General features: G+C 32.0%; 1 protein-coding gene and 1 non-coding gene across 2 annotated transcripts; both read right to left on the bottom strand.

Annotated features, from left to right (window-relative positions):
• Positions 1-8,582: 8,582 nt before the first annotated feature.
• Positions 8,583-8,656, bottom strand: TRNAV-CAC. The gene has a single exon. It is a non-coding gene; the product is annotated as a tRNA-Val (tRNA).
• Positions 8,657-10,813: 2,157 nt separating this feature from the next.
• Positions 10,814-12,647, bottom strand: LOC103851795 (pathogen-associated molecular patterns-induced protein A70). The gene has a single exon (XM_009128664.3). The coding sequence runs from the start codon at positions 12,400-12,402 to the stop codon at positions 11,212-11,214; it is 1,191 nt and encodes a 396-aa protein (XP_009126912.1). The 5' UTR covers positions 12,403-12,647; the 3' UTR covers positions 10,814-11,211.
• Positions 12,648-16,684: the final 4,037 nt, after the last annotated feature.

Below are 16,684 nucleotides of genomic sequence, written 5' to 3'. Positions count from 1 at the left end.
TGTAGAATGGGGACTTAGAGTAGAAGCACCACTCTCACGTGGATTAGGTTTGATGGCTAATATGATCCACTCTATTCATCTTCAACAACAAGTCCATGCTTTGTTTCAACCGAGAAATGTTATCTTTCAACCAACTCACAACACCTTCCATGGTGATCAATTGTCCGTCAATTCCAACATTTCTAGTAGAAAATCTGCCGGATACTCCCTAGGTTCAGCATCAACATACTGAAGCGAACCAAGATCATAGACTTTCCTTTTTGTGTTTTTGCCATATTGAACACATGACAAATGGTCTAGAATAAAAAAACAGTTTTCAATCAATGATCATTATCAAAACTAAATGCAGTATACTATTAAGACTGATATATGAGTTAGAGTAGGAGCTCCTTACTTCAATATAATCAGAAGTGAGCTGCTGGTAAGAGGGTGTCGACGCAGTTTCACTGGTCATATAAGCTTCTGCTCGTTTTCAATGCGAGATATTCAGCAGCCTTCACATAAGCTTCTGCTCGTTTTCAATGCAAGTGCCATATTTTCGTGTGTGGGTCTTATGCACTACCTCAGTTAATTTATGCGCTACTCTAGCCTCAACCGTCTAACAAACAAACAAACGTAAATGCTGTTAATAAATCAGAAATTTAAAATTATCACAGAAAATATGGTTGATGGAATATAAATACTTATTATGAGGGGCTCATGGAGCAAAAAATACGAGAGCCAGTCTTTCAGCCCTCCATTCAGAAATAGAAGCGCTAATTTGGAAAATGGAAAATATGAAGAATTTGATAGAGTTTCATGTGATTTTTGCAACAGATTATTCTCAATTGATGAAGATGGTTTCGGATCCAGAAAAATTGTATGCCTTTAAAACATATTTGGAAGACATACATATCCTCAAGAAGAGATTCAGTTACTTGGAGATTTCTCGAACGCAGAAGACAAGGATGGATAGTCTTGTACGCATTGCTATGAATCAATCGTCCTACATTGTTTACATGGATACAAAGTTACCTATTTGGTTTGCGAAGTGTTTAATTGATTATGTAAAGTTGATGACACAAAAAAGGAATATAAAAACTTACTAAACATGTCATAAGCAATTTGTGTATAATTTTTTTCTTAAAGTATGATGGTGAGTACCTAAACCATATGGATTTGAGGTAGCATTCTTTGAATTTGTTTTGTTCATCTTTTGGTGTGACTCCTCCTCCCAAATCTCATGCATCATGTTCCGGTCTAGTAGGCCAATCAAATATGTTTTTTTTTTTTTTTCAGATCTCCTCTCCTTGCTTACAAAGTTTCTGATTGAGTTTTGGTGATTCTCTTCCCAGTGAGAACGAACCTCAATATTATGTCGAAGATCCCTTTTTTTTCAAACGACATATTGAGGATCCCAATAGTATTTTTGTTACAACAAAACCACATGTTTTCATATTAATAAGGTAACATATTATTTGACTCTCAATTACAAAACATAGGAAAAAACATAGAATCTACCACAAGACTTGTTCACGATGCGTCCTTTTTTCCTTTGTGCCACCATATTGTAGGTACCATAGTCCCAAAAGTTTGATTGATATGTTGCAACTCTATCTTTCCGGATGTAAATCATCTATGTGAAACCTATTACAAAAAAAATGATTATATGAAGTAGCATCAATAAACAAACCGCCATCAAAAGAATAAAATATAACTTAAAATGAGAAACAAAGATTATCAAATAGTTGTTTTTAAACAAAGTGTTTTTTTTCATCAATTGATAACGAGTAAATAGCAAAGATTATCAAATAGTTTTTTTTTAATTAAGTATATATATACAATATAACGCAACCAAAATGTAATATATCTGAAGATGAAACTCTTTTACCATCAATTTTTATTATTTCGATTTTGATGGTAGGACAACGAGCTAAAGTTTTCCACTTGCGAATAACACAATAGTAAAAATATACTAATATTCATCGGTTATAAAACTGGTTCTTATGTATAACAGTTGTGGTAGTTAGTCATTTTTGAAACGTGGTAATGAGTTGAAAGGTTGCACTCCCTTCTAAGTGCAATTCTAAAATCACCAATACATTGAGTAAACTGTTTTTACTGTTCCAGCTCGCAAAATGTCTAATTCCAAAGCCTTGAATAAACTTTCGCTAACTTTTAATCGGGCTTAACCTAAACCATTGATTCTAAATCATTATACATAATGGAGAAACCAACCTCCTCGATTAACAAGAAGCAAATGCCGAACTAAACCACTATTGACTGTGACAATACTCACGGGAGAGTATGGTTTCACATTCCGGTCAACAAATAAGTAATACTTACGATTACATATAAATAAGTAGTAGCGTGTCTTGATCTGTATAGCTACGAAAACACACACACATAACACATTACACATATATCAGAAGTATTTAGATACAATTAAACAGTTATGGACATGAAAAAAACGAGACACGTTGGGCATACATTATACGATAGTGAAGTGTGTCGGGAGAGAATGTGACATTAATTAGACCTTGGCAGAATCCTACCACAAAAATCAACTCGATCTTGGACAAAATCAAAGTCTCTAGAGAAAAAACAGGTAAGATTTTGACAAAAATGGTTTATAGGGGAATCTTAAAGGTGGGTCCAAGATCTTGGAAATTTCTTCTTAGCTCTTTTCCATGAAACCAAAAAAATTCACTCTGATTCTCTGCCATGATTCATATCTTTCGATCTGTCCTTTATTGTGTTCTCTTTTTTGACCAACGTGATTGATTTAATATGATAAACTTTCTCGCGGTCTAAGATCTTATCGTGAAAAAATAACAAAAAAAATCTAACTGATTGTGAAAGATAATTTTAATTTGGTTTACGACGTATGCTATCAATCACTGTTTTTTTTGTTGATTAACAACAATCACTGATATATGGTCTAAAATACTATAAACGTAGATTAAGAAATTATCGTAAAACCAATGGGAAATCCAATTTTAAATATTTGACTATGGGTAATAACACTACAAGAAAACAGCGACATACTGAGGGAAAAAATCGTCGGTATGTCGTCGGAATAACGCTATTCCGACGACATACCGACGAAAAAAGTCCTCGGAAATAACTTCTCGGAAATTCATTTTCCCTCGGAAATCCCTCGGAAATTTCCGACGGAATTCCGAGGAAATGAATTTCCGAGGAAATTCCGAGGACCACAAGTTCGTCGAAAGTCCTCGGAATATTCCGAGGAAGATGTCGTCGGAATATCCCGAGGGATACACTTCCTCGGAATATTTCCAAAATAAAAAAAAAAATAAAAATTTATTTTTTTAAATTGAAATTCGAAAATATAAAATTAAAATTGAAATAGAAAACATATTTAAAATACAAAAAATAATAAAATAGCTTTTATAAATAAAAAAAATGTTTTATAAATACAAAATTAGTTATAATAAATATAAATATTTTTATAAATATGAAATCATCTTTTTATAAATACAAAATAGTTTTTATAAATACAAAAAAATAATAAAATAGTGTTTATAAATCAAAAAAATGTTTTATAAATACAAAATTAGCTTTAATAAATATAAATATTTTTATAAATATGAAATCATCTTTTTATAAATACAAAATAGTTTTTATAAATACAAAAAATAATAAAATAGTGTTTATAAATAAACAAATGTTTTATAAATACAAAATTAGTTTTAATAAATATAAATATTTTTATAGATATAAAATCATCTTTTTATAAAAATAAAATAGTTTTTAAAAATACAAAAAAATAATAAAATAGTGTTTATAAATCAAAAAATGTTTTATAAATACAAAATTAGTTTTATAAATATAAATATTTTTATAGATATGAAATCATCTTTTTATAAATACAAAATAGCTTTTATAAATACAAAAAATAATAAAATAGTGTTTATAAATCAAAAAAATGTTTTATAAATACAAAATTAGTTTTAAAATATGAAATCATCTTTTATAAATCCAAAAATCGAATTTATATACAAAAAACGTTTTTTATATTTAAAAATAGTTTTTATAAATACAAAAATAAAAAAATAGTGTTTATAAATCAAAAAAATGTTTTATAAATACAAAATTAGTTTTAATAAATATAAATATTTTTATAAATATGAAATCATCTTTTATAAATCTGAAAATCGAATTTATATACAAAAAACGTTTTGTAAAATCGAATTTATATAGAAAAACGTTTTGTAAATACAAAAATAATAAAAAATTTATAAAAAAATTCTAAATCAATTCAACACAACCAAATCACAATTCTAAACCTATTACACAACAAATCACAATCCTACCCAATCACCCTAACAAAAATCTATCAAAAAACTTCTAAAATCATCAAATCTACTTAAGAACCTAACAAATAGGACATAAGAGAGTGGGATAAGGTCCTTACATGATTTGTAAGGGAATGGAGAGGATTCGCCGGAGATATCGTCGCGAGAGAAGGTGGAGAACGCCGGAAGGAGAGAGAGATCGCCGGAGAGGAAGAAGAGAGAAATGGGGAAGAAGATGTGTTTCGAGTTTATAAAACCTAGGGTCCGACGGATATTTTCCGTCGGAATTTCCTCAGTATTTTCAATTTCAATTTTCGCGAAATATTTGGCGGCTTGTTTGCCCGGTTAAATGAAAATATTCCGAGGAAATTCCGACGGCCACTTAAATATCCGTCAGAATTTCCTCGGAATATTTTCATTAATTCGAGGAAAAAGAATATCCTGTGCATGTATTTCTATTAATTTATATTGTTCCTCGGAATTTCCTCGGAATATTCCGAGGAAATTCCGAGGAACACATGTTTGGGGTTTCAAAACATCAAATTTTTTTGCCTGATATCATTTCTTATACAAATGCAATGCATACCATTGAGGAATCTTTGTATAGATGATCATAAACCATGAAATAACAAAATTTCAAAACGAATTGTAAGTATTCCCTTTACCGTTCATTAAAGTGTATAAGTGTTTCTCTTATGTTGTGGGGATTTCGTTCATACAATCGGAAAAGTGTTATATAAGTGTTTCACTTAAACAAATTTTGACTTCATAATCAGTCTAAGACACTTAATAGGGGTTATATAAGTGTTATTCAAACCGCAAAACTTTGTTTTCGGTTTAAAAACCCTACTTCCTCGGAAAAGCCTCGGAATATTCCGAGGAAATTCCGAGGAAAAACAAGTGTTCCTCGGAATTTCCTCGGAATATTCCGAGGCTTTTCCGAAGAAACAGAAACCCTAAAAGCAAAGCCCTTAATCGTCGGAAAAGCCTCGGAATATTCCGAGAAAATTCCGAGGAACACTTGTTTTTCCTCGGAATTTCCTCGGAATATTCCGAGGCTTTTCCGAGGAAGTAGGGTTTTTAAGCCGAAAACAAAGTTTTGCGGTTTGAATAACACTTATATAACCCTTATTAAGTGTCTTAGACTGATTATGAAGTCAAAAATTTGTTTAAGTGAAACACTTATATAACACTTTTCCGATTGTATGAACGAAATCCCCACAACATAAGAGAAACACTTATACATTTTAATGAACGGTAAAGGGAATACTTACAATTCGTTTTGAAATTTTGTTATTTCATGGTTTATGATCATCTATACAAAGATTCCTCAATGGTATGCATTGCATTTGTATAAGAAATGATATAGGGCAAAAAAATTTGATGTTTTGAAACCCCAAACATGTGTTTCCGAGGAAATTCCGAGGAACAATATAAATTAATAGAAATTCCGAAAAAATATGATTTCCTCCGTATTTCATCGGTATATTCCGAGGAAATATGATTTCCTCGGTATTTCTTCGGAATATTCCGAGGAAATATGATTTCCTCGGTATTTCATCGGTATATTCCGAGGAAATTCCGAGGAACCCTAAATTTTGGGTTTCCTCGAAATTTCCTCGGAAATTCGTCGGAATATTCCGAGGATCTCATTTTCCGTCAGAATGTCCGTCAGAATTACGCTGTTTTCTTGTAGTGTAATATTAACTTGTTAGCAAAAAAAATAAAAATAAAAATAATAATATTAACTTTAAATTTTGGTTTCAAAAACATTTGTTTTATCGTAAAAGGGGGACAAATACTATCATCAATCAGTCATTTTTTTATTTTATTTTTTTTGTTGTTGATAACCAGTGAATAGTAGATATACCGTCTAGACATGCTATAATTGCGTAAATATAAAACTTTGATTTTTTTTTAGTAATATGAAAACAAGTTTGTTGAAACATATAAATTGAGAGTTGATTTTTCAAACCGGTTAACAAAAAAAATTGTTTATATAATTAGTTAGACGTGGGCATTCATGTACGCATTCAGATACATATCAATTTTCGGGTATTGGATTTTTTGGATTTTAAAATTAAACTCCGATCGATATTATAAATTTCTGGATAAAATTCAAGTCGGATTCTTCCGGGTTGGTTAGTACCATGGCCGACCCTGAGATTTTGGGGACCTTAGACGATATTGGTAAAGATTTCATTGAAAAAAACAAAATTTAAGAAAATTTAAGGACCTTTTTAAAAAAATTAGGGGTCTATGTTTATGTAATTTTTTTCAAAAAATTTGAGGGTCTTAGACGAATGTTTCATCCGGCTTTTCCCAGGACCGGTCCTTGTTAGTACGAACTTAAAAATATCTAATAATCTATATTTCTATGTTTAAAATATTATTAAATAATTTATAAAAAAAAGTAAAAAATTAGTTTTGCACAAGCTCGCGAATCAAGATCTAGTTTACGTTACATATTTTGCTATGTTTTGTAGATCAAGAAATTAAATTTCGTGATAGTGGACATAGATGCTTTGGTAATTGATACGATTACCTTATTGTATATTCTTGATAGTAAGTTAAGTCCAAGTCAAGTGGGAGAGTTGTACGTAATCAGCCTATGAATATCCGATCGAATCTACGAATATCTTCTCAGCTTTTCAATGTGTCGGCCCACAATATCCAACAAGCACCGAGAACTGACGTAAACCACAGGACATATTCGTTTCTTATACTTTCAACCGTTTCTTGACTATTCATAAGCGATCTTTTCACTGTTTAAAAAAGAATATAGATAAGAAACATGTGTTACAGTAGCTGCATATTTTAGTTGATTGTATTTTAAAACATAGAATTGCTATTACTGTAGTCATACAGTTTACAACGATCACAAAAGTAATTAGAACTTGTCAAAATAGAAAATCTAATATCAAATTCAGTTTGCACAAAAAAAACTTTAGTGATAAGAGAAAGTCTTTTTTAATTGAGTCCACCTCAGTTAGTTTCAGAATGTTGATGGACTAATTTTGGACCAGATCGATATGGATCGAATTGAACTGTTTGAATATGGTTATGCTACCGTGCAGAGCCGGCCCTTGGGCCAAGCCAATGAAGCCCATACTTCCGGCCACAAAACTTAATAAAGTAATTTCGGCCACAAAATTCATAAAAACTTTCTTAGTCTAGTGGTATAGCATACAGATAATAGGCTTCTTTACGGCATCCCGGGTTCGAATCTGCTGTAGTACGGATTTTTTCCTTTTTTTTTTTGATAAGTGGCCACATTTTTTTTTTTGCTTCCAGCCTTCTAAAAGCTAGGACCGGCTCTGCTACCGTGTTAAGCTATATAGGCTTTTAACCTAAAACTAATTGGTGACAAAAAGAATGGTTCATCTATCTAATATATTGTTTAGGATTTTTTTCAACTACCAATGCGGGAGACTATGTCTCTAATATTGCTATGATATAATCGGTTGTTCTCGAAACATGTTCTTTTGAAAAGGTGTCATAAAATCCTTCAAAACCGTCTCGTTGTCAGCTTATGAATCTTCTTCCTACAGAAGGTATTAATGATTTGGAGCCGTTGTTGATTGTTTGATAAAGAGTTGATATATGTGAGTCAAGACCAAATAAAAAAGAGATGTGTGATCGCTTCTATTGTCTTGGTCGTGTATCAAACCAGAGAATGAGGCCATTTTCATGCATGTGTTCCCGTGTGATACATAGAGAGAACAAACGATTTCCTTACATTTTTATTAGTGATTAGGAATACTTTTTGAAGTCATGGATTTTCTTTGTGGCGTCTTCCATTAATCCATTCCTTTCCCTCCAACTGCTATGCATAACAGCTTGGAATGCGTACAGTAAGAGGAACAACAGAACTGAAGCTTGCGTTAAGTCAAATATGGTCTTTATAGCTTAATCCCAATCCACTGTGAAATGGTATTAAAAGAATTCTTGAACTAAAGCAGTCTTAGATTTTGAAGAATCTGCCAAGAAAAAGGAAGAAGATGATTAATTGTCTCCAGTGTGTCCTGACACAAAACACTTGGCCGGGTTAGAGTTGTTATTCCAACGGAGTATATGATCACTAATTTTCAGTAACATACATGATACACTTCCAGTTTAACGTTGGTATGTAAATAAATTATGTAGTTCGTGAGTTAAATGGGCTATGACGTAAGCTATATTTGGGCTATCCAATGTCAGCCCATGATTTATATCATTGTCCAAGAAATTATATATGATTGGGCCGAAAAATTCTTAATGGAAAGGAAAAAGATTTAAAACGTATGTCTGAGCCCGGATTCGAACCGGGGACCTCTAGTGTGTGAGACTAGCGTGATAACCGACTACACCACCCAGACATTGATATATAAGTGAATGATATAAATATAATCATATTTGTATAGTAAGTGTTTCCTTTTCTTTAAGTTGAAACTAAATTCAGAAAAACAATATCCCAACGTGAAATTATAAATTTTAACGTCAAATATAATTTTATTAATCAAGAATAATAATATCAGCAAAACGTAATGTATTATTTTTGTTGTCAAAGTACTTGTGAACTTTATAAGAGAGCTCTATAGCACTTTTACCAAAAAGAATTCTATAACACACATAGTTGCAAAACAAAATATAGAAACGATTTAAGCGTTTCAGTTAGATAGGAAATAAAAATATTTTAAGAAGATAGGAGTAGAAAACGAAATCGAATTGAAGTTTGAATTGTTTTGCTGAACAAACATAATAATGTAAACTAAAGAGATAGGAATGGATATGATGATTAATTAAGGAAGGAGATCAATCTAATCATGAAATGACAAAAAGTCTTTTTCGAGCCACGAGTAAATTATAAAAGATTACAACTCTTAATTCGTGGCCAAAAATGGTTGGGTAGGGTTTTGATTCGGATCACTTGATTTCTAAGCCCTAATTATTACGACGCCTTATCTTACCAGTTACGAATTTTTATTTGTTTAACCAATCTCAAGTCTATCTCTTAGTCAATGAAAAATATACAATTAACATATAACAAACAAAAGAAACAACGTAGATGTTTTTTAGTTTGTCGACCAATGTACATGATTATTAGTCGTGACTTGTGACTAGTCATTTCTACTCAAATGTTTTTTGGTTTTAATTCAACTCAAACGTCGCATTTATAGTTTCTTATTTATCTATTTAAATTTTTGTCTGGAGCCGTACTTGGATATGCTCGGCTTCAATATTACGTACCGTAATTGAATATACATGAATCATTTAATGTTCTTTAAGCTCAAGCTTATAGAAAAATAAACACCACAGAAATATCTTCCGTATTGTGTGGCGAAGAGGAATAATGATATGTTGTTTACTTATAGCAAATGGAGTATCAAATAACTATAACTCCCTAAGCATCATTTTAAATAGGTAAGTTGTGATCAAAACACTTTCATGTTATATTTCTTGAAACATAATTGTTGACAATGTGCACATACTAGCTTTATTAGTAACCCGCGCATAATAACGAAACAATAAAAAGAATAAGAAGTTCAAACAAGTGTTTTTTTTAATCAAACAAACATTGCATCACTTAAAAGAGTTTATACTCCAGAACTGGAACTAGCTAAAAAGCAAGAGCTGGTTTTCCATAGAATCAGCCTCTTTCCATTGAAGTTTCGAGATATGACATTAAAGGAAATAACATCAAATAAAGACATAAAGTGATTGATAAATAAAAGACATAAAGTGATAATATCATGACATGATACCAAGCAGTTCATGTTTAATTCTCTCCCTTCTTCAACAGCCTGATAAAGAGATAAGGAGTCTGAAAGAACCGCTAAGGATCAGACGTTTGAATAGATGGCAGTAACTATCACAAGACTCTTGCGGACAGCTTTGGCTTCTGCCAGCAGATAAGGGTTCTGTGAATTTTACACCAAAAAAGGGTTCTGTGAATTTAAAACACATTACAATAACGTGTAAATGGCATAAATCTTACAAGGAATGAGTTACAATATCGGTCACAAATACTCTTCTTTCTTAACAGTGTGTTACAAAATAAAAACACCAAAAAAATATTCGCATGTTAGGAGAAACTATTAGAAAGTAACACATCAAACCTTTGAAAGATTTGTGGGCAATATATTATATTTGGCAATTTTCTGTTTTAAAATTAGGTTTTGAATGGAAGCTAAGCTCATTACTATCAGGGTATAAGTTTCCAGACTATCCTAAATGTTGTCCATCAGTGAATGTCCTACAAACTCCAGGCTTCAAATGTTTTGAATGTGAAAAGATGTATTTTAATATTTCACATTAGAATTTTGAGAATAGACAATTCTTTGTTTTTGAGGTAACTTCAGAATGTCAGTTAGATCAGTTATTAATATAAAAATATAAAGATGATAAGATCTGAAATTTCATGGCACGAACAATTTGTTCAACATTAAAGTTTTGTAATCTTAACTGGTTAGCAACTTAGCATCAATTTTGAATAAATTCAAAGTTCAGTTACTCTATGCTAGCTCCCACTTCCATGCCTTTAATGATCTCCTCTGTTGTTGTAATATTAATAGTATAAAAATCATACAAAATGAAATAGATAAACAAAAAATTAAAAAGAAAAAGAGAGAAGAATCTAGGAAACGTTACTTCACAAGTGGTTGAACAATAGAACTTGGACGCAAAACAACGTCCCAGATCCAAAAATAACGCCACACTTCACTAAGCAGAGCTACGTTTTTTTTGTCTGCTATTAACTTACAAACAATAAATCCACCAAAATTACATTAATATCCTCAACATACAGGGGCATTATCGGTAATTCAGACAATATCCAGTACTCCTGTATCTCCACTGTGAATACGGCGGAGACGGCGGCGATGAGGTTTAATTAATACAATCTCCACCGAGGGGTAGCCAACGTAATTTCGCATCAGTTCGCCTTGAGCATCTCCTTGTACCTCAGAATCGAATCGAGTCTCTGTAGCTTCAGCTGCTGCTTGAACTTGTTGATGAAGTCGGAAGCTTTCGCGTCGACGCCGTCTTCTCCGTCGCCGAACGACGTCGATCTCTCGACTCTCGTCGTGTCCGGTCTTCTTCGCTCGACGGACTCCACACTCTCCGCCTCCTCGCTGTTTCCGGCGAAACCGAAACCGGACTTCTCGCTGGCTGATTTCGTCATCTTCCCCGTCGCTTTCTTCTTCTTCTTAACCGGTTTCTTGGACTCCGATTTGCTCCTAACCGGCTTGTGATCTTCGTGGGTTATCGAATCCGGGTCAGGACTTTGATCGGGGTTGGTATCCGGGTCGGATCTGTAGAAAGAGGATAGTTTTATGGATTTGACTCGTTCTAAGATAGACGGAGCTCGAGTTAAACCGGGCGGGTTGATTTGATTATCGAACCGGGTTCCGGTCGGTTGGTCTTCCTCCGGTATCCTGAATTTTGATATATCAATCGGGTCAACCCGACCCATACGGGTCGAAATGTTTTCGAATCGGGTCGGTTCCGTGTGAGTTGCGGAGTCATTTTCCTCGTGGGTATACTGCGGGAATTTGAAGTGTGACATGTTGATGGATCTGACCCGATCCAGGAGAGAAGGAGCACGTTGTAGCGGAGTCGGATTCGGATCCGGGTGAGAATGAGAGTGAGGATCCGACCCGGTAACGTCGTGAGGGAACTTGAAGTATGATGACATGTTGATGGATTTAACACTGTCCAAAAGAGAAGGAGCGCGTTGTAGCGGAGCCGGATTCGGGTCAGGATACACGTGAAGATCCGACCCGATTACTTCGTGGTGGTTGGTCGTCGTCGAGAAAAGATCAGTTTCTGGGTGGGGAAATTTGTAGAGATGGAAATTGATGGACTTGACTCGGTCGATAATCGACGGAGCTCTGGCTAAAGGAGACGGAGCATGACCCGACCCGAACCCATCGTGATGCTGGTGGTGTTTCCTTGAACCTGATGACCCAATTCGAGACGTGATGACGATGGTGCCGATCATAAGATTGAGGAGGAGGAAGAGAGTCGTCGGAGTTAACCAGCTAGCCGCCGTCGATACTAGCTCCATCTTTTTTCTTTCTTTCTTTCTATAAGTGTTTATGTTGTTGTCGGAAGAAGTGAACATACTGACTTATATTTATATTTGAATTATCTTTATTTTCTTTTTTGAGGTTTTGCGTTTATTTGTATTTTTTCAGATATGCAACTTTGTTACTGTTACTTTGGGTCGTTTTTAATGGCTTTTGTTTTGTGTTTGGAAACGTCGAAAATATTTAAAATGAGTGCGTTCACATGAGCCCATGCACGTGGTTTATAATGTTATATTTGCTTCTCTTCTTTACCTCTATTCATACTGTCACCGTGTATAATCTTACAAGAACAGCTCATTAATAGTCAAACTTGAGGTAATAGTTATTGGTTGATGATTCCGTGAAAAAAACACTACACGTTACATGCAAACTTTTCATCACCCATAACACAAATAGACAATTAGATTTGTCTTTGTTTCCTTTAGAAATCGGGAGGCGGTACCAAGTTGTTAAACCAGTGTTGGCTGAATATCAATTTGTAATTACAATTGTAATTCAAGATCCAACTCTATCCATTTTTTTTCTTGATCCAACTCTATCCTACACGACTAGAAAAAGTCAATTTCGGCTTGGCCCAAATAATTTTCAGAACTTCTCGGCATTAAAACACTTTTTAAAGTATATATGCTATACTCCTATAATTGGCATCATGCATGATAATTGTTGTATTTTACTATTAAGAGTTTAAAGCATCTTTAATTGTGGCAGAATAAGAATTAAAAAGGCTATGGTAAAATGTAATGGAAAATAGCTGGAAACACGTAAAATAGAGATGTTCTGACTTTGATGGGAGAAAGTTCTGTAGGGCTCATCATATAAAAAAGTTCCAATATTATTGTCACATCAAAGACTCGTCTAAACACAAATCTAATCTATTAAAACTGAAGTACAAATATAAATTAACCCTTGAATTAACTATCTAATTACACCTAATGCCACTGTGAACCTAATTAATCCTAACTATGAACATTTATTAAAACTGAAGTACAAATATAAAACACATTTACCTAAATAAATTTCATAACTGATTCATTATAAATAAGTTAACTTTTCCGGTAACAACGTATTTTTGTTTATAGATAGTTTTGATCTCATCGTGCAGCTTGATATTCAAATCATTCTTCAATAATCAATTTACCGAGCATTGATATCTAATCATTCTCCAATTTTGATCTCCTCATGCAGTTTAATACATTCTCTAATATCAGTTTTTACATAGCATGATAACCACACTCTCTAATATCAGTTTTTACATAGCATTGATATCTAATCATTCCCCAATTTTGATCTCCTCATGCAGTTTGATACATTCTCTAATATCAGTTTTTACATAGCATGATAACCACACTCAACATATTGTAACATCAGCAATATATTATACAAAATCAGCCTACTCAGCTGAAACCATGGGCATTTAAATCTATATAAAGTATAAACCAAAGCATAAATATTATATGATTAGTATAATCACGTGTTTTAAAATAATGTTTGGTTAGTGAATTTAAAAATGTTTTTTGGGAAAGAAGATTGTACTCAAGATTGCTTAAACAGAATATTTTAACATAAATTTTAATTTACAAATATTAAACAAACTTTAAGATTTTGGATACTCACAATCTTTAATTAGATCCACATAATATTCCTAACTAAAACCAAAAAAAATCCCGACAAATTTAGTTTAATTGTACCTAATTTTCATCTACAACTATAAGCGAAAAAGATATAAATCTTCCCATTTCAATTTGTATTCTCAACTAACAATATATAGTATACACTTAATTATAAAAAAAATCGAGTATATTAATGAAAAAGGAATATTTTTTTAAATACTACCACATAAATGTATGTATTTAAAATATATGGTATACTTTAAGTCAGACGTAAACCATTAATAGGAAATTAAAAATGCATAAATTCTATTATAAAAACACCACACAAACTAAAAACATAATGGAATCTTCAAAATGTAATATGTAAAGGTAAAAACCACATGAAAATAGTCAATTATATAATGTATAAATCAAAATAAATTAATATGTTAAATATATTATTTTATGTATAGCTAATAGTTCAATAGATGATTTAATAAAGTAAATATATGGTAAGAAATATGGTCGATATATCTGTTTAAAAGTAAAATAAAATTACTCAATATAAAGCTTAAAATTATTATGTTTAGATTAGTCATGTTAAACAATTATTTAATACGCACAAAAGTTAAAAACATATATTACCACAAAACAAATATCAATCTATATAAAAGTTAAAACAATTATTTAATACAGAAAAAAAATTAAAAATATATATTACCATTTACAAAAAACAAATATCAATCTATGTAAAAGTTAAATCAAAAACCCGAGCGGACGCTCGGGTCCAGTTCTAGTATGTTTTAAAATTAAAAATGAATGTTTAGAACACCCATTTCCCCACGTTTTTTATACCTTAAGGTTAGAAGTTACCAACTCTATATTATTTACACATATTTTTACGTGTTATATTCATCTAGCTTGTGTAATATAAAGTTCAGGTAATAAACGTTAACGAAGTGGTATCCTACTATCCTTGGCAAAAAAAAGAAAAAAAACGTTAACGAAGTGGTATTATTTAAATGTTTTTATTTACTTTGGTTGAGACAATGATCAATATTTACAATTTGTATTTAATACTAATGTTAAGGAAATCACGTATTATTACTCTATATTTACACGATACAACTACAAAACATGTAGGGATGATTATATAAGAGTTACTAGCATTTGAATTTCTTATAAAAGTAAGTATATAATCTAGTAAGAAGAGACGCTAGAACTAATGAATTTTTCCTGTTAAATTCACAAATCTGTGCGGCACTTCTTTCTTGATTTCATAATAACTGAATATTACCAATTTACCATGCCCAGATTTCATAATATTGTGAATACGTGGAAGACATCGTTTTTAGAATTTATTTATTCGGATTGAGTGGGTACAAAATTACATATATAATTTTTATTTTAAATTTGTTCGGTTTTCTTGAAAAGCAATCTCAACCAATTAGGTTAACTTTAGCTGACTATAAAGTAGCAATGAAATATGTATAATTATTCCAAGTTGAACATTAACAATTAAACAACTGAGTGATCATATAGAAGTCTAGGATATAGGCAATAGATATATTCATATATCTATTCAATGTTATATTCATATAGGCAACTTGAAATTCAATGTTAAAAAGCTAATTTCTAACTTTATTTGTGTTTCTTCTTCAAGTTGATGTATTGAGTTAGAAAAAAAAATTGATGTATTGAAGATGACAATATTACTCAAAATGTGGAGTCGACGATACCGCGTGGATGCTAGCTGCAACGACCGACCATTTACGGACCGCAGTTGACTTTGATTTCGTAGGAAATAATTTCAAATTATATTATTATAAACATTTGTCCACTCTTAGTTACACGTCTCTCCAGTTTTTTTTTTAATATAATGCAATACTCCAAGTTATTGCATACCTGCATGTATTGGTCACACCCACATGGGTCGCCGATGCAGCATTTACTATAACGATGGATAACGAACAAATAATATAGGTATGGACTTTATTGTAACTCAAATATTCAATCAGAAGATTTCAAGATTTTGAGGATGGTCTGGATTAAATTTGTGGACGAATGGTCCATACTCTGTAGATATGAATTTAAATTATTTTTATTTTTATAAACCCTATCGGCTATGGCTATCGGTCGGCTCCGGGAGAAACACACTTAATGCTATAGAGTGGATTAGCCCGAAAGAGTACTGCACTGTTTCATCTGAGTTTAAAATACTTTCTGACTATTGTCAGAGTAAACCGATCATCTGTTACGATCTACCATGTAAATCACTAGGACTGAAATAGAAGTCTAGATTGACTAATTTAAATGTGGATTAAAAAAAAATCTTGATTCAATCCAAGTTTTGGTATTGAGTTTTTTTCCTTGTGTGTTGAGTTTAACAAATATGTTAACAAATTAGGAAAAATAATTACCGTATTCTTTGGTTTTGCTCTGAACTTTTGGCTTAGAAAACATAAACTATGTTTTTCTATCTATCAAGATTTAATTTGATTTAGTTCAGTTGATTTCATTACAATGTCTGATGAAGTAGGTTGAAATGCATGTGTCATTACGTTTTTCATCATTAGTTAATACTTAATAGCGACTTGGCTACTAGCAAGTCTACTAGAATCATCGGTTGAAAAAACTAGTATCTATATATAATCATGATATCATCTAATATGTATCCTATTACAAATATTCTAAATTTGATTTGAAAATGATATTATATGGTTTTAGA

This window comes from Brassica rapa, chromosome A02, assembly GCF_000309985.2.
Source record: "Brassica rapa cultivar Chiifu-401-42 chromosome A02, CAAS_Brap_v3.01, whole genome shotgun sequence".
Lineage (NCBI taxonomy): Eukaryota > Viridiplantae > Streptophyta > Magnoliopsida > Brassicales > Brassicaceae > Brassica > Brassica rapa.
Note: the sequence above shows the minus strand (reverse complement) of the source record. Positions and strands in the feature narration are given on the sequence as shown.

What these genes read in the sequence shown, in the direction of transcription:
- LOC103851795 (XM_009128664.3), bottom strand. Translation starts at nt 12,402, where the DNA reads ATGTTCACTTCTTCCGACAACAACATAAACACTTATAGAAAGAAAGAA.